This window comes from Phyllopteryx taeniolatus, chromosome 7 (genome assembly GCF_024500385.1).
Source record: "Phyllopteryx taeniolatus isolate TA_2022b chromosome 7, UOR_Ptae_1.2, whole genome shotgun sequence".
NCBI lineage: Eukaryota > Metazoa > Chordata > Actinopteri > Syngnathiformes > Syngnathidae > Phyllopteryx > Phyllopteryx taeniolatus.
In genome coordinates, this window is record NC_084508.1 from 18,102,697 (window position 1) to 18,130,197 (window position 27,501).

At 41.3% G+C, this 27,501-nt stretch overlaps 2 protein-coding genes across 17 annotated transcripts in view; both read right to left on the reverse strand.

Moving 5' to 3' along the window:
- Window positions 1-50: 50 nt before the first annotated feature.
- ddx49 (DEAD (Asp-Glu-Ala-Asp) box polypeptide 49) lies at window positions 51-11,308 on the reverse strand. Its single transcript, XM_061778152.1, has 13 exons — window positions 11,072-11,308; window positions 10,558-10,681; window positions 10,227-10,312; window positions 10,032-10,153; window positions 5,532-5,719; window positions 5,308-5,448; window positions 3,229-3,304; window positions 3,009-3,085; window positions 1,222-1,319; window positions 1,048-1,122; window positions 861-949; window positions 704-775; window positions 51-330 (listed from the first exon to the last, which is right to left on the reverse strand). Exons 1-13 carry the CDS (start codon window positions 11,184-11,186, stop codon window positions 163-165), a joined length of 1,431 nt encoding a protein of 476 aa, XP_061634136.1. The 5' UTR covers window positions 11,187-11,308; the 3' UTR covers window positions 51-162.
- Window positions 11,309-12,543: 1,235 nt separating this feature from the next.
- The window catches only part of il12rb1 (interleukin 12 receptor subunit beta 1), a 31,671-nt gene continuing 16,713 nt past the window's right edge, over window positions 12,544-27,501 (reverse strand). For 10 of the 16 annotated variants that reach the window (XM_061778143.1, XM_061778144.1, XM_061778141.1 and 7 more), the window contains 15 exons: window positions 24,900-27,501; window positions 23,819-23,942; window positions 22,007-22,161; window positions 21,583-21,719; window positions 21,458-21,497; window positions 20,431-20,553; window positions 20,229-20,305; window positions 19,224-19,449; window positions 18,679-18,807; window positions 17,979-18,077; window positions 16,818-16,973; window positions 16,552-16,704; window positions 16,396-16,471; window positions 13,473-13,554; window positions 12,548-13,069 (listed from right to left, as the gene is read on the reverse strand). The exon at window positions 24,900-27,501 is cut by the window's right edge. In XM_061778143.1, coding sequence (XP_061634127.1) covers window positions 12,767-13,069; window positions 13,473-13,554; window positions 16,396-16,471; window positions 16,552-16,704; window positions 16,818-16,973; window positions 17,979-18,077; window positions 18,679-18,807; window positions 19,224-19,449; window positions 20,229-20,305; window positions 20,431-20,553; window positions 21,458-21,497; window positions 21,583-21,719; window positions 22,007-22,161; window positions 23,819-23,942; window positions 24,900-24,975 — 1,956 coding nt within the window. In that variant the 5' untranslated portion in view covers window positions 24,976-27,501 and the 3' untranslated portion in view covers window positions 12,548-12,766. Of the gene's footprint in view, window positions 13,104-13,472; window positions 13,555-16,395; window positions 16,472-16,515; window positions 16,705-16,817; window positions 16,974-17,978; window positions 18,078-18,678; window positions 18,808-19,223; window positions 19,450-20,228; window positions 20,306-20,430; window positions 20,554-21,457; window positions 21,498-21,582; window positions 21,720-22,006; window positions 22,162-23,818; window positions 23,943-24,899 lie in introns of those variants that run through there. The other 6 variants (XM_061778146.1, XM_061778138.1, XM_061778148.1 and 3 more) reach the window with 6 other exon arrangements.

Below are 27,501 nucleotides of genomic sequence, written 5' to 3' on the forward strand. Positions count from 1 at the left end.
AAACAAGCAGTCTCATTTCCTGTGAAGTGATGGAATCAAATGCTGCCAAGAACTGAGTATTTCTTTTATGGTATAAAATTGTCATATTGATTTGCAGAACGTCACAAATATGAAACTATTTGATATTGCACAGTAATAAAAGATCAAACCACCCAACAAGTATCAATCGGTTCCTTGTTTTGTCTTTTTCATATGTTTGCTCTTGAAGTTCCTATTGAGCTGTCTTTGTTTTTGTCCCTCAATGTTCTTCTGAATCTGCTCTTTGAACTTCTTCTTCTGGCTCCTGATCTTCTCCAGTTCTGCTTTCCTCTTTGCCTCCAAGTCTGGATCCTGGAACCAGAAAAAAGCAACAAATGAGAATCATCAGGCTGTCACAAATTAAAGGTAGTATATTCTCAGCATTAATCACTCCTAAACATAGTATTTGTTCCAATAACTTTTTTATTATTATTCAACACACAAAATGGTAGTTCAATGAGAAAAGTCTGCAGTTTTGGTCACAGTTTGCTTGCTGACAAGTTTAATTTTCAGAAAACAAAAATGTACTCCCCCAAACCACTTTTATATCCACAAAAAAAAAAAATGCTTCATAACAGAAAACACATTGTATTTTACATTACAAGCAGCAGCATGACTGAAACTTAACATTTGTTTGTAACTGCAGTTAAATTTGTTCTTTTCCAAAGCAAAAAAAGACGCTTGCCTTTCCTTCCAGGATCATCTGTTTCCTCTTGTTGATCTCCTTTTTCTCATCAAAGTCTGTAGATTCAAGTCTCTATGAAAAACAGTATTTCAATGAGGCAGACCAATTGAGTGCATTTATTCCGAGTGAAAACTGACAAATGAAGCAAAGAGCATACTATTTCACACTCTCGTTTGGTCACGTTGACCTGTGTCATGATCTTCAGGACTTCTTTCTCCTTCACTGCAAACTCCTTCATTTTACACTCTGAAGAAAGAAAAAACCCAACTATCTGTTGCATTGTAATAATGGATGGGATAGACTAAACCAAAATACACCAACTTAAGAGTTTGAGGATTGCTTACGACTTTGCTCTTCGATGGCGTGGACAAGATGGATGTCGTACTGTGTCACCAGTGTGATGGACACCCCGTTCCTTCCTGCAGAGGAAGAACACCTCATGAGAGACAGACAGTTAAGGATTCTATGACCAAACGGCAATTGTTGAGCCTTCCTACAGGCTTTGAACTGGTGACTACCTGCTCTGGCTGTTCGGCCCACCCTGTGGATGTAGATTTTTGGCAGGCCGGGCGTGTTGTGATTGATTACAACCTGTACAGTTGGAATATCCAAGCCCCTGTAGCAAAGTCAAAGGGGGGTATGGATGAATACTGATAACTGAAAAAGAATACTCCACTTCCTTCAGAGTAGGACTGGTTGCTAAGGCTTTAAAATATGTTCCCACAAAAATCTGATTTTAATCGTTAAGACTGTAATTGCCTTCCACGGTGCTCCTTGTGTGTCATATGGCACACGTACTCTACGGATTTGTTCCTTGAGTCAACTTTTTGGGACTCCTCTGGGAACTCTTTGTAATTGTCTGAAATCGTTCGGTAATTTTGGGAGCTTAAGGGAAGGGGCAATTTGATGACTGTTAGGGGACCATTGGGGACTCTTCCACAGATTGGGTGACCACTCCCTCCCCGTCATTCCTCCGCCGGTTCCCATTCCGTGGCAAAGTACCTCACCGAGCCGCCCCGTCACAATTCGTCCACTGGTCACCATTATGCAGCCAAGTGGGCTGATATTACTGGACCCTGCCCCTCATGATTCCTCCACTAGAGCCCAAAATGTAGCAGACTGGCCATGGAGGACCTCCGTAGGTGCCCCAAAATATAGCAAAGGGGCCAGTCGAGGACCTCGGGAGGTGCCCCAAAATGGATGGAGAGCACTTCTTCTTTCCCCCTATCTCACAAAACGCTTCGAGGCAGGAGGCTGTAATTTCAGTGTGCCTCTCCAGCGAGTCCAGGACGGGTGCGTTTGATTTCAGATGCCTGCGAACTTCCAAAAGCTACACCAAAATTACAAGATAACATTGTGTGCATCATCATGGTAAAAAAAAAAAATACATCTGCGTAGTGTAGTAAGTATAGAGTAAGTAGTAATAGTTGTGACGATTAAAAAGCAGAAAGAAGCCAACTTTTTTTCTCACTTCTGTTTTTTGCCTCAACAAAGGGGTTGGGAAGCCAGTCTCCACACTGTTTGTTTGGAGAGTGGGAGAAAAGTTCTTTCCCAAAGTCCCACGGGTCTTAAATTTTAATATGGTGACAGGGAGCCCGGGACCATTGCAACTGAGTCAGCGGTGTGCTGGGCGGGGCTCCCAGGAAGCTTCCCAAGCTTGCCGCTCGGTCCCAAATGGTGGGAACGACTCGAAAATTGGTGTCTGGCCTTTGTTAGACGCCCCCCACCCCCCGGCGAAGCGCCCAAAGTCCCACGTCGGTCGACCCTATGGAACGGAAATTTGCTTCCGGGTGGTCCGATTGCGACGGCAGCAAAACTCACGGAGAGAGGGCAACGATTCCTTTCCAAGTACCCCAAAATGTATTAAGTACCCTTTGGGCAGCCCCAGAGGTGTTCCCCCAAAGGCCCCTACACCCGCCCCGGGTGGTGGAAAAGTGCCCCCGATCTCCTAGCAGTGGGCCATTGTGTCCAAAGTGAGGTACCACAGAAAAAAAATGCAAAATGATTCCACTTTGGGCTCCCAAAACGCTCCAAACCCCAAAATGTGGTGCCCCCATGGTTCCACAATGGAATTGGGGTTACTTTGGGAACCCTATCCCAAATGACACAAAGTACGCCTAAACAGTCCCCAAAAATTACCCGGTTCCGCAGCTAGAGGTGTTGCAAAAGTCATCGTTTTTAACACTGACAGCTTTCGGAAACTAGTTCCTCTCTGTTTGCAGCCATGTCACATCAATGGGCACGTGCTTTTGGCCGGACAAATAAACTTTAAATAATCACCCAGCGCAACTTGAGAGTTTCTCACCTGGCCGCTACATCTGTAGCAATGAGGATTTTATAGACACTCGCCTTGAACATGGCGAGATTGGCAAATCGTTGTTTCTGAAAAACCAAAGAGTCAAGTGTTCACCTCACACTGTTAAAAGTGATGTACAACAGAGGAGCAAGCTCTGCTATTTTTAAGTCTCCATTTCAGGTTGTTACCTTGAGTTCAAGTCACTGCACTGTTACAATGACTTCCATACCTGCTTCATCATTGAGTGGAGGGAGATTGTGGGGAAGTTAAATTGCCGAAGCATCATGGTAAGGATTTGACAGCTCCTGTGGAAAACCAAAATCATGTTTTTTTTTTTTTTTTGTACCAACCAGAGAGAAAATCATGCATATGAAACAATTATAGGGGGAAAAAAAATACATTTCAGGGTCAAACTCGCCATCAAACCTTTAAAACCTAACTGTACAGAACATTATTAAACAACATTCTTAACTGCCTTGTAAAAAGAACAAAAAACCCACAATATTTGTAAAAAAATATATAACACTTAACTTTAATGATGAAGGCGAAATGCAAAGGTGAGCCACATGTCATAGACCTTGCTTTTTAACACTTTTCTTACCACTTACTACTAGAACAACACACCACGAAATGAGGTCAGCAAACGCTTGTGCTCAAGGGCCACATTTAACAACAGACACATGGGCCAGAGTTTTTCCAATAAAAAGGGGGCAAATGGGCTAAACTCTTCGGACGCGTTCACAAACAAATGTCTAAATTGTGCTTAGCGTTATTAATAAACTTAAATTCCAAAAAAATCAGTACTTACAGTGGGTACGGAAAGTTTTCAGACCCCCTTAAATTTTTCACTCTGTTATATTGCAGCCATTTGTTAATCATTTAAGTAAATTTTTCCCCTCAATATACACACAGCACCCCATATTGACAGAAAAAAAACTGAATTGTGGAATTTTTTGCTGATTTAGTAAAGAAAAACTGATCTATCACACATCCATAAGTATTCAAACCCTTTGCTGTGACACTCATATTTAAGTGGAGTGCTGACCATTTCTTCTGATCATCCGTAAAATGGTTCTACACTTTCATTGGAGTCCAGCTGTGTTTGATTTTACTGATTGGACTTGATTAGGAAACCCAAACACCTGTCTATATAAGACCTTACAGCTCACAGTGCAAGTCAGAGCAAATGAGAATCATGAGGTCAAAGAAACTGCCTGAAGAGCTCAGAAACAGAATTGTGGCAAGGCACAGCTTTGGCCAAGGTTACAAAAAAATTCTGCTGCTCTTAACGTTCCTAAGAGCACAGTGTCCTCCATAATCCTTAAATGGAAGACGTTTGAAACAAACGGAACCCTTCCTAGAGCTGGCCGTCCGGCCAAACTGAGCATTCGGGAGAGAGTTTGCTAAAAAACACCTGAAGGACTCCAAGTTGGTTAGAAATTAGATTCTCTGGTCTGATGAGACAAAGATAGAAATTGTTGGCCTTAATTCTAAATGGCATGTGTGGAGAAAACCAGGTACTGCTCATCACCTGTCCAATACAGTCCCAACAGTGAAGCATGGTGGTGGCAGCATCATGCTGTGGGTGTGTTTTTCAGCTGCAGGGGCAGGACGACTGGTTGCAATCGAAGGAAAGATGAATGCGGCCAAGTACAAGGATATCTTTGACGAAAACCTTCTCCAGAGTGCTCAGAACCTCAGACTGGGCCGAACGTTCACCTTCAAACAAGACAATAACCAAGAGCACACAACTAAAATAGCAAAGGAGTGGCTTCAGAACAACTGACTGTTTTTGAATGGCCCAGCCAGAGCCCTGACTTAAACCCAATTGAGCATCTCTGGAAAGACCTGAAAATGGCTGCCCACCAACGGTCACCATCCAACCTGACAGAACTGGAAAGGATCTGCAAGGCGGAATTGGCAGACGATCCCCAAATCCAGGTGTGAAAAACTTGTTGCATCATTCCCAAAAAGACTTGGGATTGTATTAGCTCAAAAGGGTGCTTCTACTAAATACTGTGTCAGTGCTTCCACCATAGTGAATGTGTCAGTTTTGCCTGTAAACATCTCTTACTGCCTGACGCTCCGGCCACTCTGTCTCCTCAGTCAGAGCAGCGGGAGTGTGCTGCGGCACACTCCAACAACGCTCTGAGTTTCCGAACGTTCCGGAGTGTAGAGGGCAAGCTTGGACTGAATTTTCGAACATACCCTTAGAAGCTTGTCTTGCTGAGAGTAATAAATTTTGTGAAACACAAATTCAAATGTGATGTTCAAACCTGTCAATATGTCTTCCCTAATCAGGTCTTACTTGCACGTGTGGGTGAAGATGATTATTGACCAGTCGTTGTGCTCGTCTGTGAAGGTCTGGATCAGGTGGACCAGGTACGCGTCTTTCACCTTCTCAGGAGTCAGGATGTACCTCTGGTCCAGCTCCTCCACCGTACGAGTCCTGATAACGGCGACACGTACAGTAGCAGCCTACCACAGACATCGTCACTTACCATCACGTCACGTGATCTGCGGAATACTCACTCGGACGTGCTCTCCCAGAAGAAAGGTCTGTTCATGGCAATGCTCTTCAGGTCCTGCAGCGTGTCGGTGAGCGTGGCGCTGAACAGCAGAGTCTGACGTTTGGCCGGCAGCACCCTGAGGATCACCTCCAGGTCTTTGGTGAAGTCTGTGCAGCCCTGCTCCAGCAGCCGGTCTGCCTCGTCCAAAATCTGGCAGACGACATGTCATGTTGTACACTATATTGTCAAAAGGATTCACTCACCTGTCTTGTATCAGATATGAATTTAAGTGACATCCCACTCTTAATCCATAGGGTTTAATGACATTGGTCCCCCCTCTGCCCTTATAACATCTTAAACTCTTCTGGGATGGTTTTCCACAAGGTTTAGGAGTGTGTTTAAGGGAATTTATGTCCATTTTTCCAGAAACACATTTGTGAGGTTGGACACCGATGTTGGACGAGAAGCCCTGGCTCTTCTTAGTCTCCGCTCAAATTCATCCAAAAGTGTTCCAATCAGGTTGAGGTCAGGATTGTGCAGGTAAGTCAAGTTCATCCATATCAAACTCCCTCATCCATGTCTTTATGAAACTTTAATTGTGCATTGATGCACAGTCATGTTGGAAGAGGAAGGGGCCATCTCCAAACTGTTCCCACAAAGTTGGAAATATCTGAAATATTAGCCCCGGAGCTCCAGTGAAAGGAACTCAATGCTTCAGCAAACCAAGAGATTTTGGGCAGTTAAACAGTTTGGGGATTACAGTCTCCCCCGTTCCAACATGTCTGTGCACCGGTGCACAAAGCAAGGTCCATAAAGACAAAGATGAGAGACTTTAGTATGGATGAACTTGATTGGCCTGCACATAGTCCTAGCCTCAACCCGATAGAACCTTTGGATTCAATTAGAGAGGAGACTGAGAGCCAGGCCTTCTTGTCCAACATCAGTGTTTGACCTCACAATTATGCTGCTGGAAGAATGGGCAGAAATGTCCATAAACTCACTCCTAAACCTTGTTGAAAGCCTTGCCACAAGAGTTGAAGTTGTTACAGCTGCAAAGGGTGGACCAACTTCATATTAAACCATTTGGATTTAGAATGGGATATCACTTAAAATCATATGTGAGTCAAGACAGGTCAGCGAATACTTTGGCAGTATGGTTTATAACAAAGGCCCAACATTTAAATCTGAAGAGTCATCAATGCTTCTTATTTATTTAGTGAGTGCTTGTTCCCACTAGGGTCATGGGTGAGTCTTTAGGTGGGAAATGGCCAGTCAATCACAGGGCAGATAAAGTGGTACACCTACTGCTTTTGTGTTATACATATAAATGAATTTCACTGTGTTTGAAAAGTGTGTTAGTTTCAATATGATTACAATGTGAGTGACGGTTATTTTCAGGCTTAAACCATAAAACGCCCATAAAAAGGTTATTTTTTATTCCATTACAGTATTTTCTATACAGGATGGCATGATGTTGAAGTGGTTAGCACTTCCGCCTTACAGTTTTGAGGTTAGGTGTTCGAATCCAGGCCTTCCCTGTGTGGAGGTCACGTGGGTTTTCTCCGGGTACTCTGGCTTCCTCCCACAGTCTAAAAACATGCATGCGAGGCTCACTGAAATCTCCAAATTGTCCTCATTGTGAATGTCTGTCTATACAGTGGGGCAAAAAAGTATTTAGTCAGCCATCAATTGTGCAAGTTCTCCCAAAAAGATGAGGCCTGTAATTTTCATCATCGGTATACCTCACCTATGAGAGACAAAATAAGAGAATGTTTTTTTTTTAAATCCAGAAAAATCACTGTCTGATTTTTAATGCATTTATTGGTACATTCTTCAGTAAAGTATTTAGTCACCTACAAATAAGCAAGATTTCTAGCTCCCACAGACCTGAAACTTCTTCTTTAATGGGCTCCTCTGTCTTTGACCCGTTACCTGTATTAATGGCACCTGTTTAAACTCGTTATCAGTATAAAACACACCTGTCCACAACCTCAAACAGCCACACTCCAAACTCCACTATGACCAAGACCAAAGAGCTGTCAAAGGACACCAGAAACACATTTGTAGACCTGCACCAGGCTGGGAAGACTGAATCTGCAATTGGCAAGCAGCTTGGTGTGAAGAAATCAACTGTGGAAAGCAATTATTAGAAAATGGAAGACATACAAGACCACTGATAATCTCCCTCAAACTGGGACCACAACCAGGGCCACGACCCGCAGCACCTCAATGCGAAAATACAAAAGACCAGCGCAACAAATACCACACTGGCTGATCTGATGAGCAAAAATGTTGCTTAAACGTAAGATTAGCAATAAAGGATGTCCGCTCCAGAGGTGGGTAGAGTAGCCAAACGTTGTGCTCTAGTAAGGGTATTGTTACTTGACAGTAATGTGACTCAAGTAAATAGTAGTCCTCCAAAAAAAAATACTTAAGAGTAAAAAGTATGCAGTGACATTATTACTCAAGTACTGAGTAAATAGTAACTTCTGATTTTTTTTATTTACAACAGCATGAACATCAATTATAAAAATAAAATGTGAATGTACAAATCCTGATGTTGCTGTGTGTGTGTGTGTATGCACAGTCAAAACATCTGCACGGTGTTTTCTCAAGTTATAAGTGAGCTGAAATATCCACATTTGGGCAGACAGTTCCAGAAAAATACTACAATACATGAAAGCTCGTTTTTGCTCGTCTAAATGTAAACATGACGAGTTGCGCGCCGTTGCCTTCACGGTAACAACGACCTTCCGAACATGGCCGCCACGTACGCACAACGATCAGCAGGGCAGGCTTATCTAGAGTGACTGTCCGGGAAGCCCAATGGAAGACGACAGTGTGAGGTCATGTGACTTTGTCGTTTGATTGGTGAACTAGACAAACGTCACTAGCGCTTAAATTGGATGACGCAAACAGCGCCTGATGCGGAAGTTTTAGTCTCGCGCACGAAATAGTTGATAATCAATAATTGATCAATAAAAATAGCGAGTGACATTTAGATCATTGCAACGGAGTAAAAGTACCGTGATTTATTAAGAGCAGAAGCGGCAGAATTTTTTTTCTGGTCTCGTCAACTCCTGTGACTCCGAGGCGGAACTTCAAGCCACATATTAGTCTGCCGCGAAGTAATATTCAGAATTACATCTGTGTGTGCATTTGTGGACTGGATCAAGCTGCCAGCGTTCAAGGAGTACGAAACTGCCTATGACGTCAGTGATGGCAAATTTTAGAACCACACGGGGGTCATAGTGAATGACCTGCAGAGAGCTGGGACCAAAGTAACAAAGGCTACCATCAGTAACACACTACGCAGTCAGGGACTCAAATCCTGCAGTCCCAGACGTGTCCCCTTGCTTAGGCCAGTATATGTCCAGGCCTGTCTGAAGTGTGCTAGATAGCATTTGGATGTTCCAGAATAGGCTTGGGAGAATGTCATATGGTCAGATGAAACCAAAATATAACTTTTTGGTAAAAACTCAACTTGTTGTGTTTGGAGGAGAAAGAATGGTGAGTTGCATCCAAAGAACACCATACCTAATATGAAGCATGGGGGTGCAAACATCATGCTTTGGACCTGTTTTCTGCATCGGGACCAGGACGACTGATCCGTGTGAAGGAAAGAATGAATGGGGCCATGTATCATGAGATTTTGACTGAAAACCTTCTTACATCAGTAAGGGCATTGAAGATGAGACGTGGCTGGGTCTTTCAGTATGACAATGATCCCAATCACACCGCCCGGGCAACGAAGGACTGGGTTTGTAAGAAGCATTTCAAGGCCCTGGAGTGGCCTTGCCAGTCTCCAGATCTCAACCCCATAGAAAATCTTTGGAGGGAGTTCAAAATCTGTGTTGCCCAGCGACAGCCCCAAAACATCACTGCTCAAGAGATCTGCATGGAGGAATGGGCCAAAATACCAGCAACAGTGTATGAAAACCTTACAGAAAACGTTTGACCTCTGTCATTGCCAACAAAGCGTATATAAAAAAAGTATTGAGATAAACTTTTGCTATTGACCAAATACTTATTTTCCACCATAATTTGCTAATACAGTCTAAAATTCTGACAATGTGATTTTTCTGGATTTTTTTTCCTCATGAGGATAAGCGGTAAAAGAAAATGGATGGATGGATTTTGTCTCATTGGTGAGGTATACCTTTGATGAAAATTACAGGCCTCATCTTTATAAGTGGGAGAACTTGCACAATTGGTGGCTGACTAAATACTTTTTTGTCCCACTGTATGTGGCCTGCGATTGGTCGGTGACCAGTTGAGGGTAGTGTAAACCACCTCTCGGCCAAAGTTGGCTGGGATAGACTGCAGCTCACCCATGACCCCCGTGAGGATGTATAGAATATATATATATATATATATATATTATCCATTACTATGTGTCCCTATAACTACTTCATATGTCATAACAGAGTTCAACAGGGTTTAAAAGACAATGCATCATACCGGTGCTACGGAGAGAGCATAACCTTTCAATCTTTTTTTTTTTTTTTTTTAATAAACTCACCAGGAACTGGATCTTCCTCATACTAAAGGTGTTGGAGCTGCGAATGTGATCAGCGAGCCTGCCCGGCGTGGCTACGACCACGTGAGGCTGGTTGGAAAGCTCCAGGGCCTGACTCACCATGTCTGTTCGTGAACACAGCACATCATGCATTCAATGTTTGGCGCCTCGATCACTGCTCGCACTGCCCGCACTTACCCATTCCACCTACGACGATGCAGTCTCGCAGACCTAATGGCTTCCCCAGGACTCGGAACTGCTCCGCGATCTGGTATGCCAACTCCCTGCATCACAGCACAGTGACACTCAGATTATCATACTAATGAATTTTGTGTTCAAACTCAGAGCAGAGTTGACACTGAACGTAGCAGCACACAGCAGTGCTGGTTGGAGGGGCTTTATTATTAAGATGCTTGAGGACGGAAAAAAAAGATGCATGTCTCTTTTAAAAAAAACATAGGTGTGTAAAATGAAAACCTAAGATGTGAATGTACCCTAAAATGCAGCAGTGTGATTCGGCAGTACCAACCTGGTGGGCGTCAGCACTAGGCAGAAGATGCCGTAAGGTTCTTCTGACAGTTTCTGTAGCACCGGAAGCACAAACGCTGCGGTCTTGCCGCTTCCGGTTTTGGCACAGCCCATACAGTCACGACCTTGGTGCAAAAAGCACAAAATACTGGGCAGGTGGTTCTCTGTTTACTGCCGCGACATACAGTGTCAAGTGCCACAAGAAGGCACCCTCATTTAATGCCTTAATGTTTTCATTTGATTGTACATTTTCTCTAAGGCTTAGAAGTGTTTTACATGCATATATTCACAGTAATTCTAACTTTATTACCGCGTTACCTTACGTTAGTGGCAGAAGAATACGTCTCGTGGCAAAAGAAGGCACGGTGAGATAACGTAACGTTTTTCATTTTGTATATATGGTAAGTGGGCTTTCACTTGTATAGCGCTTTTCTACCTTCCAGGTACTCAAAGTACCGGGTGCAAACTTTTGGTTACATTAACATATAAGGTTGTTTATATTTTGGTTTTCTTACCTTCTAGAATAGCTGGCATGCAATTTTCTTGAACAGGAGTTGGTTTGTTGATGCCCAACTGCTTACACTGTTTAATGAGCCACTCTGACAGCCCGAGTGACGAAAAGTCACTCATTTTGCTTCAAACACGCGTTTGTAATGAACAAATAATCACGAAAAGATGGCAAATTCTACTTGAGACAAAATAACCTCATGTGCTTTTCTTTGCACGTTCACAACATGGATGACAATTCTTCTTTGTCGTAAAATAGCAGCATACCGGATGTTGAAAATACACATGGGTTCCTCTAGTGGTCAAATGCCGGTATCACGCCAACTTTTCTAGGGGCTTTTCCACCAACCAGCCCAGGAACTTTGAGTTCCTGATAGCAAAAGGTTCCTGTGGCCCATGTGGTTTGTCTCTCCATCGCACTAATTAGTTCAAGGTAGCTTAAGCAAATGAGGCGGATGTTGCGCATTACTGACACCTACTGGATAAAAAAAAAATGCTGGTATTTCAAGCTTTCAATGTCTTATTTTATATCTTAATCTAAATTTCAAATCATTTTGATACCTTTAAAACCTAACCCTTTATCCAGGTGAGACAATTTGAGAACGGATTGTCATTTGCAGTGACAACCTGGCTGCAGACAGTCTTTTATTATATACAGGTACATTTCAATAAACTAGAATATATTTATTTTATTTTATTGAGATGACATACCAAAATTGTGCAACAGAAGCTTTTGGTTGACTATAGCTATGATTTATCAGCTGGAAAATGCAATAGGGATATGAGCCTGAATCCTTACACAGTTCCACTACAAATTTGAGAACAATAAATCACATCTACAGTCATCTGCAGGCTTTACATTTATTTATATATTTATTTATTCAAAAAGTTTTTCTAAAGTCTTGGCATTCAGGCGATTACATTTTTCTTCATGTTCATGCAAGTTCTCCAGCTTTCGAGAATATCCGCTCACATGCCTTTTATAGACCTTTTATTCATCATGTGCTATGATGTAATGTAATATTTAACTTGTTAATATATCACATTGTACAGTTTGTATATGTATTTGCTTCTATTTTGCTTTGTTTTACTCTGCTGTCAGCAGCCCGGTTTGCATTGCAAATACCTTACCTGGATAAGGTTAAATAAATAAATAACCTTCCGTACCCTGGTTGTTTTTTTGGTGGGGACGTGGGGTGAACTCAAGCTACCAGGGTAACTAGGGAGGTTCCTGCAGTGGGAAAGCCCCTTCTGTGTCACTCGGAAAAACAGCACTCTATGATCAAATTTAAATGAATTTTTTTGTAGTGGAGGGGTTTGTGTGTCCCAATGATCCTAGAAGCTAAGATGCCCTGGGAATTATGCACCTGGTGGGTTCACACAGGGCAAATATTGGTAGGTCCAAGGTGAGGGACCAGGGCGAGTACATGGTGGCTGGGCCTACACCCATGGCACAGCTAAAAAGACAACTGTGTGTCCCCCTCCCATTTGCTCAGACTTTATTGATCCCAGTGGAAAACTCAAGCATAAACTATGTTCTTCTTAAATGCTTTTTATTCAAAATCCATATTACGGTCACAAATGGCTAAACCTCATCCTTGATCCTGACATATTTTGAGGTGTTCTTTGGTTGGAAAATGAGGTAAATAAGACGGTGATTGAACAGTTCTGGAGAAAATATACATGATCTCAGAGTAATCAATTTAACACTCGTCCGTCTTCATATCAAACACCAATCCTTTCCTGTATAGCAGCAAACCAAGCATATCCTCTTGTTCCATGCATGGCATTTCCTCCTCTTTGGAACCCCTCAGTGTTTGTTGAATAGCAGAAGGTCTCAAAGGATCGTCGCTGCTCCCGTAAGACACCCTTGTCCGCTTCATAAAAATTTTTAATGACACGTTGGTCTCCTCTGCATCTTCACTTAGTCCGTGCTCCTTTGACTGCAACTGCTGCAGTGTAACTTCATGCACCACTTCCTCCTCCTTCTCCTCCAGCTTTTTCTGCTATTGGTGAAGATATCAGAGGATCCTACTCTGGCTGACATCAAGATTATAGTCATCATTTTCCACTTTTTAAAAGTTTGTGATACCATGGCCCATAAGAACTGTTAATGGAGTGCATGCTCAGAGCTTTGCTTCTGAGTCAAAACAAAAGTTTAAAGTTGTCTCACATCATCTTTCAGCAATGGCAGGGACTTCACCTTTGCTCGCCTCCCTGAACTACATCAAATAATAACCAAATTCTAACTTCCTTCTCCTTTTTCACTTTTGGAATTATTCCTCTTGAAACGTCACACACAGTCACATGCACACAAGTATTTTTCAAATCCTCTTTGTTTTATACTCACCATCAAAGCAAAGATGATTCAGGTGATTAATGTTATAAAAAAAATATGTTTAGATTTACCTCAATGTTCAATGTTGGATGAGAGGGAAAATCCCAAGTAATCCCAGGCTTTGGTACTGGAGGAAGCATCTTCTTTTTCATTCTGAATATAAAAAACAAATGTTAAGAGCCATCAACATCTGCTTAAAAATAACCCTTTAGTGGAATACTACAAAATACTTATTTTAATTACTGTACCGAAGTAGATTTTCATGCATCTGTACTTCACTTGAGTATTTATTTTTGTAAAAACATTTGACTTTTCCTCCCTACATTTGAAAACAGAAATCAGTAGTTTATACTCCGTACTTTGTCAAAATATGTTCTTTACTTTTCTCAACCCCTGCAGACGATGACACAACGTGAGAAAGAAGTACAACCCCAATTCCAATGAAGTTGGGACATTGTGTTAAACATAAATAAAAACAGAATACAATGATTTGCAAATCATGTTGACCTATATTTAATTGAATACACTGCAAAGACAAGATATTTAATGTTCAAACTGATAAACTTGATTGTTTTTAGTAAATAATCATTAACTTAGAATTTTATGTCTGCAACACGTTCCAAAAAAGCTGGGACAGGGTCATGTTTACCACTGTGTAACATCACCTTTTCTTTTAACAACATTCAATAAATGTTTGGGAACTGAGGACACTAATTGTGGAAGCTTTGTAGGTGGAATTCTTTCCCATTCTTGCTTGATGTACAGCTTCAGCTGTTCAACAGTCCGAGGTCTCCGTTGTTGTATTTTACACTTCATAATGCGCCACACATTTTCAGTGGCAGACAGGTCTGGACTGCAGGCAGGCCTCTAGTACCCGCACTCTTTTACTACGAAGCCATGCTGTTGTAACACGTGCAGAAAGTGGTTTGGCATTGTCTTGCTGAAATAAGCGGGGCGTCCATGAAAAAGACGTTGCTTGGATGGCAGCATGTTTCTCCAAAACCTGTATGTACCTTTCAGCATTAATGGTGCCTTCACAGATGTGTAAGTTGCCCATGCCATTGCCACTAACACAACCCCATACCATCACAGATGCTGGCTTTTGAACTTTGCGTCCATAACAGTCCGGATGGTTCTTTTCCTCTTTGGCCCAGAGGATACGACGTCCACAATTTCCCAAAACAATTTGAAATGTGGACTCGTCGGACCACAGAACACTTTTCCACTTTTCATCAGTCCATCTTAGTTGAGCTCGGGCCCAGAGAAGCCGGCGGCGTTTCTGGGTGTTGATAAATGGCTTTTGCTTTGCATAGTAGAGTTTCAAGTTGCACTTACGGATGTAGCGGCGAACTCTATTTACTGACATTGGTTTTCTGACGTGTACACATTGATGTCGGTTTCTGATGCAGTGGCGCCTGAGGGATCGAAGGTCACGGGCATTGAATGTTGGTTTTCGGCCTTGCCGGTTACATGCAGTGATTTCTCCAGATTCTCTGAACCTTTTGATGATATTATGAATCGTAAATGATGAAATCCCTAAATTCCTTGCAATTGTACGTTGAGGAACTTTGTCCTTAAACTGTTCGACTATTTTCTCACGCACTTGTTCACAAAGAGGTGAACCTCGCCCCATCTTTGCTTGTGAATGACTGAGCAATTCAGGGAAGCTCCTTTTATACCCAATCATGGCACTCACCTGTTTCCAATTAGCCTGTTCACCTGTGGGATGTTCCAAACAGGTGTTTGATGAGCATTCCTCAACTTTCTCAGTCTTTTTTGGAACATGTTGCAGCCATAAAATTCTAAGATAATGATTATTTGCTAAAAACAATAAAGTTTATCAGTTTGAACATTAAATATCTTGTCTTTGTAGTGTATTCAATTAAATATAGGTTGAACATGATTTGCAAATCATTGTATTCTTCATCCATCCATCCATCCATTTTCTGAGCTGCTTCTCCTCACTAGGGTCGCAGGCGTGCTGGAGCCTATCCCAGGTATCATCGGGCAGGAGGCGGGGTACACCCTGAACTGGTTGCCAGCCAATCGCAGGGCACATAGAAGCAAACAACCATTCGCTCTCACATTCACACCTACGGGCAATTTAGAGTCGTAAATTAACCTACCACGCATGTTTTTGGGATGTGGGAGGACACCGGAGTGCCCGGAGAAAACCCACGCAGGCGCGGGGAGAACATGCAAACTCCACACAGGCGGGGCCGGGGATTGAACCCCGGTCCTCAGAACTGTGAGGTAGACGATCTCACCTGTCGGCACCGTGCTGCCTCATTGTATTCTGTTTTTATTTATGTTTAACACAACATCCCAGCTTCATTGGAATTGGGGTTGTAGAGAGACATAGAGGTAAAGTCAACTGTACTTCTACTTAATTAAGAGTTTTAGTACTTTTGCCACCTCTGGACTCTGACTAGTTTGGTTCACATTTGAGCATCAGTGAAAAGTACTGTGGCTTTTAAAGGTTCACAAAGTATTTTGACAAAGTCCCCTATCATAAAAGTTGAACTGATAGTGAATGCTGTAATATTGTACATTTTCTGTAATTTGTCGGCACAGTTACCAGTGCGCTGGCTACCCTACACAGCTCACTAGGCTATTAGCAAAAAAAAATAATGATGCCAAAGAAACAATGTAATGAAGTATAATGTCAAAATGAACGATTTTAAAAAGTGAGACTGTTTTAATTCTTTCCAAGTTACTATTTTTTTTTAGGAAGTTTTGTCCATCCATCCATTTTTTTTATCGTGCTTGTTGCTTGTCCTCATTAGGGTGGCAGTTGAGTTGGAGCCTATCCCACTGTCGAACCTCTCAACTGTGAGTCAAACATGCTAACCACTACTTTACCGTGCTGCACAAAGAAAGTTTCATTTCCTGGTATTTCACTTAAGGCCCTATAAAGGTATCAATCCGTGTTTGTTATTTATCACAAATTAGTTTACTTTAAAATGTACTTTGCATAAAGCAGGCCTCACCTACCTTTTCCAGACACACGTGCACACTATTAAAAGAAAGATGAACAGGAATGCCATAACCACGGCAAGTTTGAACCATTCTATTGGTCAGAAAAAAATGAATGTTAGAAAACCACTCCCTTACCATGCATACTACTGTATGGAATGGATGATTCACTACCTTTCATAGGATTCATTGGCTGTGTGCTGAACGTTACTGTGGCCTTCGGACCTTCTCCTGCTCGTGTCACCCCTGCTACAGTGATGTATTTTGTTACTGGTGTCAAGTTGTCCAGATGGTATTCCACAGAGGAAGCTGGTACGCTGTGACAATCTGAAATCAAATGACATTAGGGAATGTCACTGTATACGCACTGAAATGATAATAAAACTTTAAAACAAGAGAATGTGCGGTGAACCTTTGGGTCATCTAAGTCATGTACTTACGATAGTGCTCATCCTCAGAACTTATTTGCACACTGCACACATTGTATTGTGTGAGGAAACCTCGCCTGTCCTCAGTGGGAATGGCTTTCCAAGACAGTGAGGCAGAAGTATGTGTTTCATTATAGGTGAACAAGTCTTGGGGAGCTATTTTTGGAACTGAAGGGACGAAGACAGTTTGAGTTAAAAGCTATGTTGAATTTAATTGAGAATGAAATGCGACAGAAGAAAACAACAAAGGAAAACCAGTATTTTGTGTTATTTCTTCTCGACATAAAGCGGGAGACACAAATACTCTGCCTGTATTTTCTTCTGTCTCTCACCTAAATTAATCTCGGGATGGTGCCTTTGAAGGCGCATGTTAACATGTCAGACGTGACTTGGGGAAGATCTTTTTAAACATTGAATGGCTAATATTCTGGGTCTTGTTGACCACATGATTTCCATCTCTGTTCTCAGGTAGGCGAAATACATCCATACTGCTGACCTAAATGAGCTTGGAGAGTTGGAGGGTCTGCAATTTCGGAGTTATTTGTAGTACTAGCCGGCTCCTCTCGTTCACGTTGAACAAGGATTAGCCACAGTTTTGCTCACTCCTGTCCGATGACCAACAGTCGAAAAAGCATTAACACGGCAGGCAGTCGGAGATGGCTTGCTGAAGAAATATTATCTTCCATCTTGGCTTAATTATTTTTTTACTAGCCTAAAATAATAACATTATTAATTATATTAAGCTTGGTAGCACTGTGAGCTCCTAATTATGTCTGTATCTTGATTGGAGGCACAAAGTCTGAGAGTTTGAAGGGGCGTGTCACGGTTCTGCCATTTAAAAGACGACCTCTGTTTGTGTTATTGCGCATCGTGATTTCTTTCTTCACACTTAACAGACCAATGGAGAGTCCTTATCACTGCAGTGGAGACAATTCATCAAATCCGCCAGGGGAATATTTACCATCAATGTGGTCAACACAAAGTTTGGACGAACCACGAGCTCAGTGATTGTGACGTGAAACAGTACAAAAGCCAATTAAGAAGCGACCTAAAGCCTTTTTAAAGAGAATTTTTAATTAAATGCTTACCCCGCAAACTAATACAAACTACAAGCCTCCCCTTTTCACCATTAGGTAAACAGTAACTGTGATGATCATGCTCCAATTAACCTACCATTTTCATTTTTATAAAAGAGGCACATTTGAACAGTCTTTGGTCTCTCGTTGATGCACAGGTGCTCAAAGTAAATGTAACCCACATAGTCCTCGATGCCTATATAACAAAGACAAACAGTCAAACAAAGGTATTATACAGTACATAACTACTGCAAGTAAGGTAACAAGACCAAGTATAATGAGTTGGTAAAATGCATGAAATTAAAACTGATCTACAAGTGTACAACCATTTGCTTGTGGTCTAGTTTAGCTTATAGCCGATGCAGTTTGTGGGAAAGTCCTTTTTCCTGTTTTAGGTCAATTACGATGACCAAAATTAACCATCCATCCATTTTCTGAACCGCTTATCCTCAAGAGGGTCGCGGGTTTGCTGACGCCCATCTCGGCTGATTCCTTTTGTTAAATGCCAGAATAATGAAATATTTTTGTATACAATTTTTCATGACTTTCTTCAAAGTGAGATGTTTACATACAGTAGATTTACGTTCTCTCATTATTCTGACATTTAATTGACCTAGAAAAAGAAGTTTAGTTCTATTTCATGTCAGATAGTGAGGGGAAAAAAAGTCTTTTTTTTTTTTATAGACTAGCGTACGGAAAATGGATGCATAGTGTATGTAAACATCTAGTTTCAACTGTACATAGGAACTATTTATGTCTAGTTTTTGTGGCATCTTCCCCATTTAACAGCAACTTACTGTTTCTAAAATGCTTCATGTCTCTTTTAGTCTTCCTTGCCACAAGCCTTAAGTCTCCATCTTGTTGTTTGTACCACTCGTGGCAGGTGGTGTTGTTCAGTTTTTTATCCAGTAATGTTTTATTACAAGCTGCAAAATACAAACAACAACATTTATAATATAATAGCCATTTCTGGATAAATATACTGTACACTATGGACAAAAGTGTTGGAACGCAACTCTTGATCAATCGATAAATTAATCAATCAGAAATGGGCTAATAACCCATCTTTCATCTCTTCCAGCATGATTGTGCCCCAGTGCACGGTGGAAGAAGTCGCACAGAACCCTGACCTCAACCCTATCAAGCACCTTTGGGATGAACTACAACAGGGATGCTGAGCTTGGGCGTCTCTCAAATTACAAATGTTCTTCTGGATGAAATACAATATTATCTTTAATTGTTACCTCGTGTAGGTGTAATTGAACATGTGTCCCAATTCTTTTGTCCGTATGGTATACAGTACATGCAGCTCTCAATTCCAAGTTGACTTTGTAAATCGTACGTTTTAAATCGGGAGTAGGTTCTGCTGGGATGTGTATGATGGCTGTGGGAGAAGAGCCTGCTGCGTTTCTGGCAATAACAGAGAAGTTTACCGGAGAGTAGGAAACATAGTCTGTGTACTCTGTCCTGTTGGTGGGATGGGTCTTCATACAAGGACATCCTCTGGAAGACTGTGTGTCCCTCAGGATGTAGTTCACTTCGGGTACTGCTGCTGCATGGTGAACCGGCTGAGGGACAGAGTGTAGCTCAGTTAGACTTAAAGAGCACAACTGTACCTGGTGACTAAGACACATCCTCAGTGAGATCCAATAGGCATGCAGAAGAGCAGCTTCAGTGACAGGCTGCTGTCACTGCTCTTGTCCAGACACACTGAGCAAATCCTTCCTCCCGCATGCCATGCGGCACACACTGATTACCATGCACCTTACTCTGTGGTCCTTCAGACCACCTTGGAATTATGACCTCTGTTTTATTTCTGTATCTATAAAAAAAAAAAGTGAGTTTTAATTTCCCTGGTGGCTGAATACCTACCTACCTCCCTGGTTGCCGCTCGCGGGAGGTACACCTTTTATTAATATTTTTTTTCCAACGTAGCAACATTAATTTAAATAGATGAATAATAGATGAGCACAAGCACAAAATACAAGCACAAAATACAACAGAAATGTCCAGTGTTGTAATTCCTCACAATGTTCAATGCTCATCAGCAGAAAGATGCTTCTTTTTGCCTATTAAATAAAAACTGTGACTTAATAAAGTGGAATATCCTCCTTGAGTAATTTTCCTTTAATCAGGCTCATCTTTAAAACTATTGCAATAATCAAGTATGTTTGAAATTTATATCAGTAAAGAGGGGAACCATCATGTGCAAAACTTCAAATGCTTGTTTAAATTCATTCCTATATGCATAATAATTTAGAAAATGGTGGATTTGGAACATTTATTGCACATTGGCCACATACTACTCCAGTCCATAACCAAAGGTATTGTCCCAATTTTGGCTTACCTTCCATATGAGAGTGACCTTCCTTGCACCTTCTAACTTTTCCAATGTCACGTTAACCTCCATTTTATCTTCAAGCTCTGCAGTGGAAAGCCAAATGATGGTCTTTGAAATTTACAAAATAATGCTTCAATGTCTGACTTAGTGAATGTCTCAATTTAACAATAATACCACTAATACATTACAATAGATGTTGTGATCTCACCTGCAGGAACAATCACGAGTGGAGACCAATCGCTCCACAGCGGGTTACGGGTCACTTTGGTCCGATGTCTGAGTTTCAGCTGGTAGGATGTATGCTTCTGCAGATTTTCAACAAGTAACTGGTCTGCTTAGAAAATAGAAAAAAAGACATGAAGAAATAAACTTGATATTTTCAAATATTTTTCTGTAGGTATCTGTAGTCACTTTTAATGTTCGTATAATGTCAGTCTTCATTCATCTGACAGTCTACCTCAAACCCCCACAAAAGAAGAAAAAACACTGAGTAGGGACTTAATATAAAGTTATACTGTCACAGTCTGCCTTGACAGACAGCCAATCTGTCAGCCAATCAAATTCTACTAGACAGCTATTCTGTCAGCCAATCATGTTCTACTAGCCACAGTCAGATACACCTTCTTATTTAAGGCCTTGTTGATGATGCAATCAGTGTCAGAGTGTCCAACAATCATACATGCAAGATGGTACAACACGATCCAGTGAGAGTTCTACCTTATCACATTTGCCTGTTCCTGTCTGTGGGGGATTCTGCTACAAAATCAGCAAGGTGTGGGTGCTATTCTGCTATCTGTGAATCGTGGATTACGACAACAGTGAAATCTGAGCATTTCCTGACCTATCTGTGGATTATGGAACATTGCATTAGTTTGGCCCATGACAACTTCCCTATCTTCAAAGCCTGACCCTCTCGACTGTGAAGTGAACGGCTTTGTATCCTGGCTTTGAATTGACCTGTCACAGTTGATCTTAAATTGATTATTACATTCCTTTCCAACTTGTCCGGTGGATCCGTGTTTTGTATTGGGGTCCTTCACCACAATCGGGTGTCACAATCGTGTCATATTGTACTGAACTCGGTGGTATAACTTCCTAATGTTGTGACCACTGAGTGCAGAATAACTCTACTTAGATCAGTATTTTTGATGAATAACATTTATGATTGGTTTTGTTTAACAAGGAACAAAAAAGAAATAGCAGTTGACTTAACTTTTCAATATGACAGTACTCACATGCCTTCTGACTGTGCGTGAACTGTGTGGTGTTCAGTCTCTGTAAAGGAATGAAAAAATAAATGAAATTATTATTAGAATAAGAAAACACATTCATTGGACACACAGGATTTGTCAAAAACAACCTTTTCCCACGGCTTTGTTTCATCTATTTGAAACCAGACCTCAGCCAAGGCCGGGTATTTCTCTGCAGCGTTCCAGGTCACGTTGAGGTGGTTTTGAAACCAGGCCACTGAAATGTCTTGTGGTGCTTCAAATTTAACTGTTGATGAGGAGCATGTTATTGTCAGCTAATACAATACTAATCACAATAAAGCAACATGGCTTCATTTTGCCATTTTTTTGCACATTTTTTTTTGGCATGCATCTGTATTTTGCTTTCTTGCCATTCCTTTCTTGACGCTTTTTGTACCACATCAATGTGGCTGGAACACCAACATGGTGACATATGGTGTCGCAGTACCCATCATAACTTTTGAACCCCTCCCTTCCCCCCCCAAAAAAATACTGTATTGCATTCCATACTAACCTGTAATGGACTGTTCTCACCTGTTTCGTTAAGTATAACAGAGGTGCTGGTTGAGGTGCACACAGATTCTCCTGCTTGAGCTTCCACCCAAATGTCAACATGTTCATTTTTGATGAGGTCCTCGTCATTGATCTCTTTGCGGGTTTCTTGAATGTTTTCAAATCTTATGTCACTGCTGATTTGAGTATGTAGACAGAAAGTAGATAAAGGACATGGATTAGGTATGAACATAATCAGTTAATCGATTGTTAAGATTTTGGTAGATTTTGTGGAAGTGATTAATTGTGTTTTGAAGCAATTATAGGACACATTATGCTTTTTTCCCCCCAGGTTTTAATAACATGTTTGTCACCTGCTTTCATTTGAAAGTATCTCAATTGATATTGATAAATGAAAGGAGTGAGGAACATGTAGATTATTAGCACATCTGCCTCACAGTTCTGAGGACCCGGGTTCGAATCCGGCCTCGGCTGTGTGGAGTTCGCATGTTCTCCCTGTACCTCTGTGGGTTTTTTTCCGGGTACTCCAATTTCCTCCCATATCCCAGAAACATGCACGGTAGGATCATTGAAGACTCTAAATTTCCCGTAGGTGTGAATGTCAGTGTGAATGGTTCTTTGTTTATATGTGCTATGCGATTGGCTGGCGACCAATTCAGGGTGTGCCCCGCCTCTTGCCCAGAGTTAGCTGGGATAGGCTCCAGCACGCCTGTGACCCGAGTGAGGAAAAGCGGTACGGAAAATGAATGAATGAATGTAGTTGTACTGGAGTAAAAATACCGTTTCTTCTTAACATCAATGTTCGAGTAAACGCTTCATGAAAACTACTCTGACGAGTACAATTTATCCAAAATGTACTTGAGTAAATCCGTACCCACCTCTGCACTTTACACACTCTCTTTCTTGTCTTACTAAATTTTTTGTTTGAGAAGGTGGCCCTATGTTATGCAAGTGATGGAATGGACACTGCACCCCATACACTCTGAGCCAATGGTGAGCATGGATTTAATTCCCATGACAACCAGGGGTGGTGCCAGCAGATGTGTGTATGTGGCACATGATCATGTCACCAAACAAAGAAAAAAAAAAATGCTCTGCGTCAACAATTTTACGGTGCAATCAAGGTTGTGCCGCTTATCCGACGCTAACACTAATCTGTGCCCCCAACAAACAAAACACAATGGCAGCATGTGGGTGTTTCTACAAGACAGTGCAACTACATGATAGTTACTCAGACAGTCTAGTCCGGCAGCCAGACTCTAGCCGCAGTTTGAAAGTGGCTCTGGATCTTTTCCCAGCCTAGTTGCCAAAATGATTGAATAAGTGGGGACAAACCACTGAGAAGTGTTTCAGGGTTGGTCCCCCCACCGACCCCAAAATAAATAAAAAAATAAAATTGAAAAAAATGGGAAACAAATGAAAACAAATCCACAAATAAGTGTATCTTTGGGTGTCAAATAGTTCAAATATAATTTAAAACAAATACATATATTTTGGGGCTGGAAAAGAGTAAAGACATTTCAATTTGTTTCAATAGGAAAAATGTATTTAATATATGAGTAAATTAAAGTTACAAGCTTGGTCACCGAATGAACTCAACTTGTAAGTCAACGTACCACTGCACATTTACGCTGCCTGCAGGCAGCATTATTCAACTCAAAATGACACTGACAGGAGTTCATAACTCCTCCTATTCCTTTAAAAATAATCAATCGAAAATACCAATCAAATAACTGATAGCATTTAAAATGTTTTTAATAGTTTTCATTTTAGTCCGATGCTCACCCCTAACATTGATATTGACTTATCCTTAACTTACACTTCAGTTCTTACCTGAAGTAGAGGTCAAATGTCACATCTCTCTGTGTTGTATTCATTTGCCATTCACACTCATAAACAGTCTCCTCGTTGTTTCTTCTGAAGCACTGAGGACTTGAAGGAGCCTCACATTCTGACCCTTTTTGGAAGAAATATGCCACAAATAATCTCATTATGACTTGATCTGATTCTCAGTTTTTCAGTTTTCAGTCATTCAGTGAAAAAAGGAATAGAATGACCTCATTGCTGCTTGAAACTGTGAAAGTAAGCTTCAGAACACATACATTGGCCATTGTTTGTTATTGGTCATCATCGTCATCAATATCAAAGTCAAGCACAAGTTTTTTTTCTTTTTTTTTTTAAGAATGGATGGACAGATAGATGGTGTTCTTCCAGAGTAATGTCAAAATGCCCTTGAGCACGGAACAAAACCCCCAACTGTTTTACAACAGCAACACTCTTGATAGTCAGTCTCAGTGTTGAAAGACAATGTGACCCACAGTATGAATATTCATTCATCCATCTGGGTAGCTGGAGTCTATCCCAGCTAACTTTAAAAGTATTGAAATAATGACAATGACTCTCTACACATACAGGTGCATCTTAATAAATTAGAAAATCAAAGGAAAATGTATTTATTGAAGTAGTTTGAATCAAAAAGTTAAAACATATACAGTAGATTCACTACACACAGTTAAATTTTTCAGGATTACATTTTTTTATCATTTTGATGAATTTGGGCTACTTAAAATAAAAAAAAATAATCATCTCAAGAAATTAAAATTTAAACAAAAACATCAAAATCTATTTCAATATAGAAATTAGGTAGGAATTGTCCCTCTGAAAAGTATTTTCCCATGTGTTTAATGAGTCTGTATGATATACACGTAATTGAGCTACTGAAATAAAATAACTTTTCTATGACATTCTACATCCAAAGGAGAATCTTGCATTGAAAAGTCTGACCACAGACATTATATATCAGATAAGCATCATATCCTGCACTTTGCTAGGATTACGTTTGTAGACAGGAAGTAGGAAATCAGTAGGTTAAAGAATATTACAAATGAATAGCATTATTTTCAAGTTCATTTACCTTTGCTGGAAGTTGTAGGAAATATAAGCAACATCGCAATGTATCGGAGGGGTGAATTCCAGCCCAAGGTTTCCATGAGTTCCAGTTATTTTACAAGATAACAGATCTCTAGTGTGTGCTTGTGTGTGTGTGTGAAAGAGAGATATAGAGGTGTTACATTCAACCTGCTTTCACATAACCAAGATCTGTTTCTCATAAATGTCACAGGTTCCAGGTTTGTGGGGTTCTATGAGGTGAAGAAAACCACGTGTCAGCAGACCAACACATTCTCATAGAGACGAACAAAGGTTTGGTATACTGATGGCTTCCGTGACATCATACACTGTACCGTCTGTCTGTTTGTGACACCGCCCATACAAGCATTTACACAGACACACTTTCATTGTGAAAGAAGACATTCTTTAGCTTCTGTGTTTTCATTTCAGTATTTCGACAACTTTGTTTGCTCCCAAAAGCTTACCTCAACAACCAGAAATATTACCTACTTGGTAATGGCTTGACTAATTGTCAGTGTATATTGCTGAGTCAGTCAGGACAAGAGTGAAAACTTCTTTCAACCACTAATGAGCAGTCTCTGTTAAACTGATCACTGAGCTCTGATGTCGCCTAATGTTACAAAATAGTTTCCTTGCCATAGCAACAATTAAGTCAGTTGGTTAAATTATCTCTTAAGCTGACTTGTGAGTGGCTGAATACACCCTGACCTGTTTACTTGTCAATTACAGTGAACCTGATATACTGTGGGTACACATACCGATAAACATGACGATATTTTCCGGTCAAATTCAGCAAAGGAACTTTTATCAGTTCAGTGCTGATTATCCTGTCAGAATTGAGCTTAAAGCAAAAGTTTGTCCCCTAAACACGGAATTAGCAACAGTTCCGCTCGACGGGTAAGTTTAACACCTCTTGTTGAATTTTAATTGATGGTACATTCCAATAAATAAAACTTGAAACCGATAACATTTTGTGTTGTAGCAACACCATCACGAATAAGTCGTGCTACCAACAGCAGCAGGAGCTGTGGCTAACATCAGCTTGTTTACAGTGCACGTTCAAGTTAGTGAGGGGCGTGGCTTTGCTCAGAGACTTGGGGGTGGGCGTGGGGGTGGTGGGAGGATTAGTTAAGTGGGCCTACCTTCAAATATTGCTAGCAGTTTTGAAATGGCAAACTTCCCTTCAAGTAAAGGAGTTGAATCAATCCTTCTACTTGAACCAGATTTTTTTGTATTTTTTTTGTATTTTTTATTTTTTTAAACACAAGTATCTGTAGGCCTCCTTGTACTTAAGTACATGGTGTTTTGTCACCTTTTGATATCAGCTGTGCAGCACAAACCTGCTCAACTGAGGGCACCAACTCATTGACAGGTGGCTCACCAAGTAAAACAAGCCCTCAAAAGTTCCAACCACCGAGTCAATTGCATCCGAGGCCGTAAGGAGGGCCCCATCACTCACCTTGCCTGTGACCGGCTTCAACTACTGGAGACAATTTGTGCGTTGAAACATACCTCGCCAAAAAAGATGATTCTGATTCCGACGCTATGGCTTGCAAAGCTTTAATACTCTTGTAGGCAGGTTGCAGGTCGGTGGATCTGATTGGGTGTTTGATCTACTCGCACATCGTGGTCCCGCTGCTGTGTTGTCCTAATGGCAAGCTTACTCCTGAATTGGGAGTGTCTTAGCATCCCCAGGTGAACTTACACTTTGGTACACACATTACATAGACAGTATTTATATTTACTAACATTATCAGAGGCCAATTTATTTCTATAACATTGTCTTATAGTGAAAGAAGCAAATGATAGTGGAATATACATGTCTTCTGCAGACTGTCATCTGTTACTGTAGTTGTTCTACTTCACTTCTGCTAACTTCACTTCCATACAACTCAAATCTTGCGTGAAGCATCATGTGATGATATTTTCGACATTGTCAAAAGGCAAACTCCAACTGCATCATTTTTTTGTGTCATTTCTCTCCCCTGCTTGTCTGTAACTGGTAGGCAGCCATTTTTGGTCTGTTTAGAAAATACAATGTACAATAAGAGAACTATAGTACTTGTCCTCATTAGGGTCATGGCGGAGGCGATCACAGTTAACTTAGGGTTAGAGGCAGTGTACAGCGGCTGCCATTAAATCGCAGGGCACTAATTAGACAAACCGTTCACACTCCCATTCTCACCATCCATCCATCCATCCATTTTCTGAGCCGCTTCTCCTCACTAGGGTCGCGGGCGTGCTGGAGCCTATCCCAGCTGTCATCGGGCAGGAGGCGGGGTACACCCTGAACTGGTTGCCAGCCAATCGCAGGGCACATAGAAACAAACAACCATTCACACTCACAGTCATGCATACGGGCAATTTAGAGTCTCCAATTCATGCATGTTTTTGGGATGTGGGAGGAAACCGGAGTGCCCGGAGAAAACCCACGCAGGCACGGGGAGAACATGCAAACTCCACACAGGCGGGGCCGGGTATTGAACCCCGGTCCTCAGGCTGTGACTGTGAGGCTGACGCTCTAACCAGTCGGCCACCGTGCCGCCACATTCTCACCAATGGACTTCAAATAACCTAAGAAGCATATACTAATTGAAACTGGAGAA

Coding starts and splice junctions, on each gene's coding strand:
- ddx49 (XM_061778152.1), bottom strand. CDS start 11,186: ATGAGTGACTTTTCGTCACTCGGGCTGTCAGAGTGGCTCATTAAACAG. Junction 5,449..5,531: donor TTCTGGGAGAGCACGTCCGA/GTGAGTATTCCG, acceptor CGCCGTTATCAG/GACTCGTACGGTGGAGGAGC. Junction 3,086..3,228: donor TCCACTCAATGATGAAGCAG/GTATGGAAGTCA, acceptor TTGGTTTTTCAG/AAACAACGATTTGCCAATCT.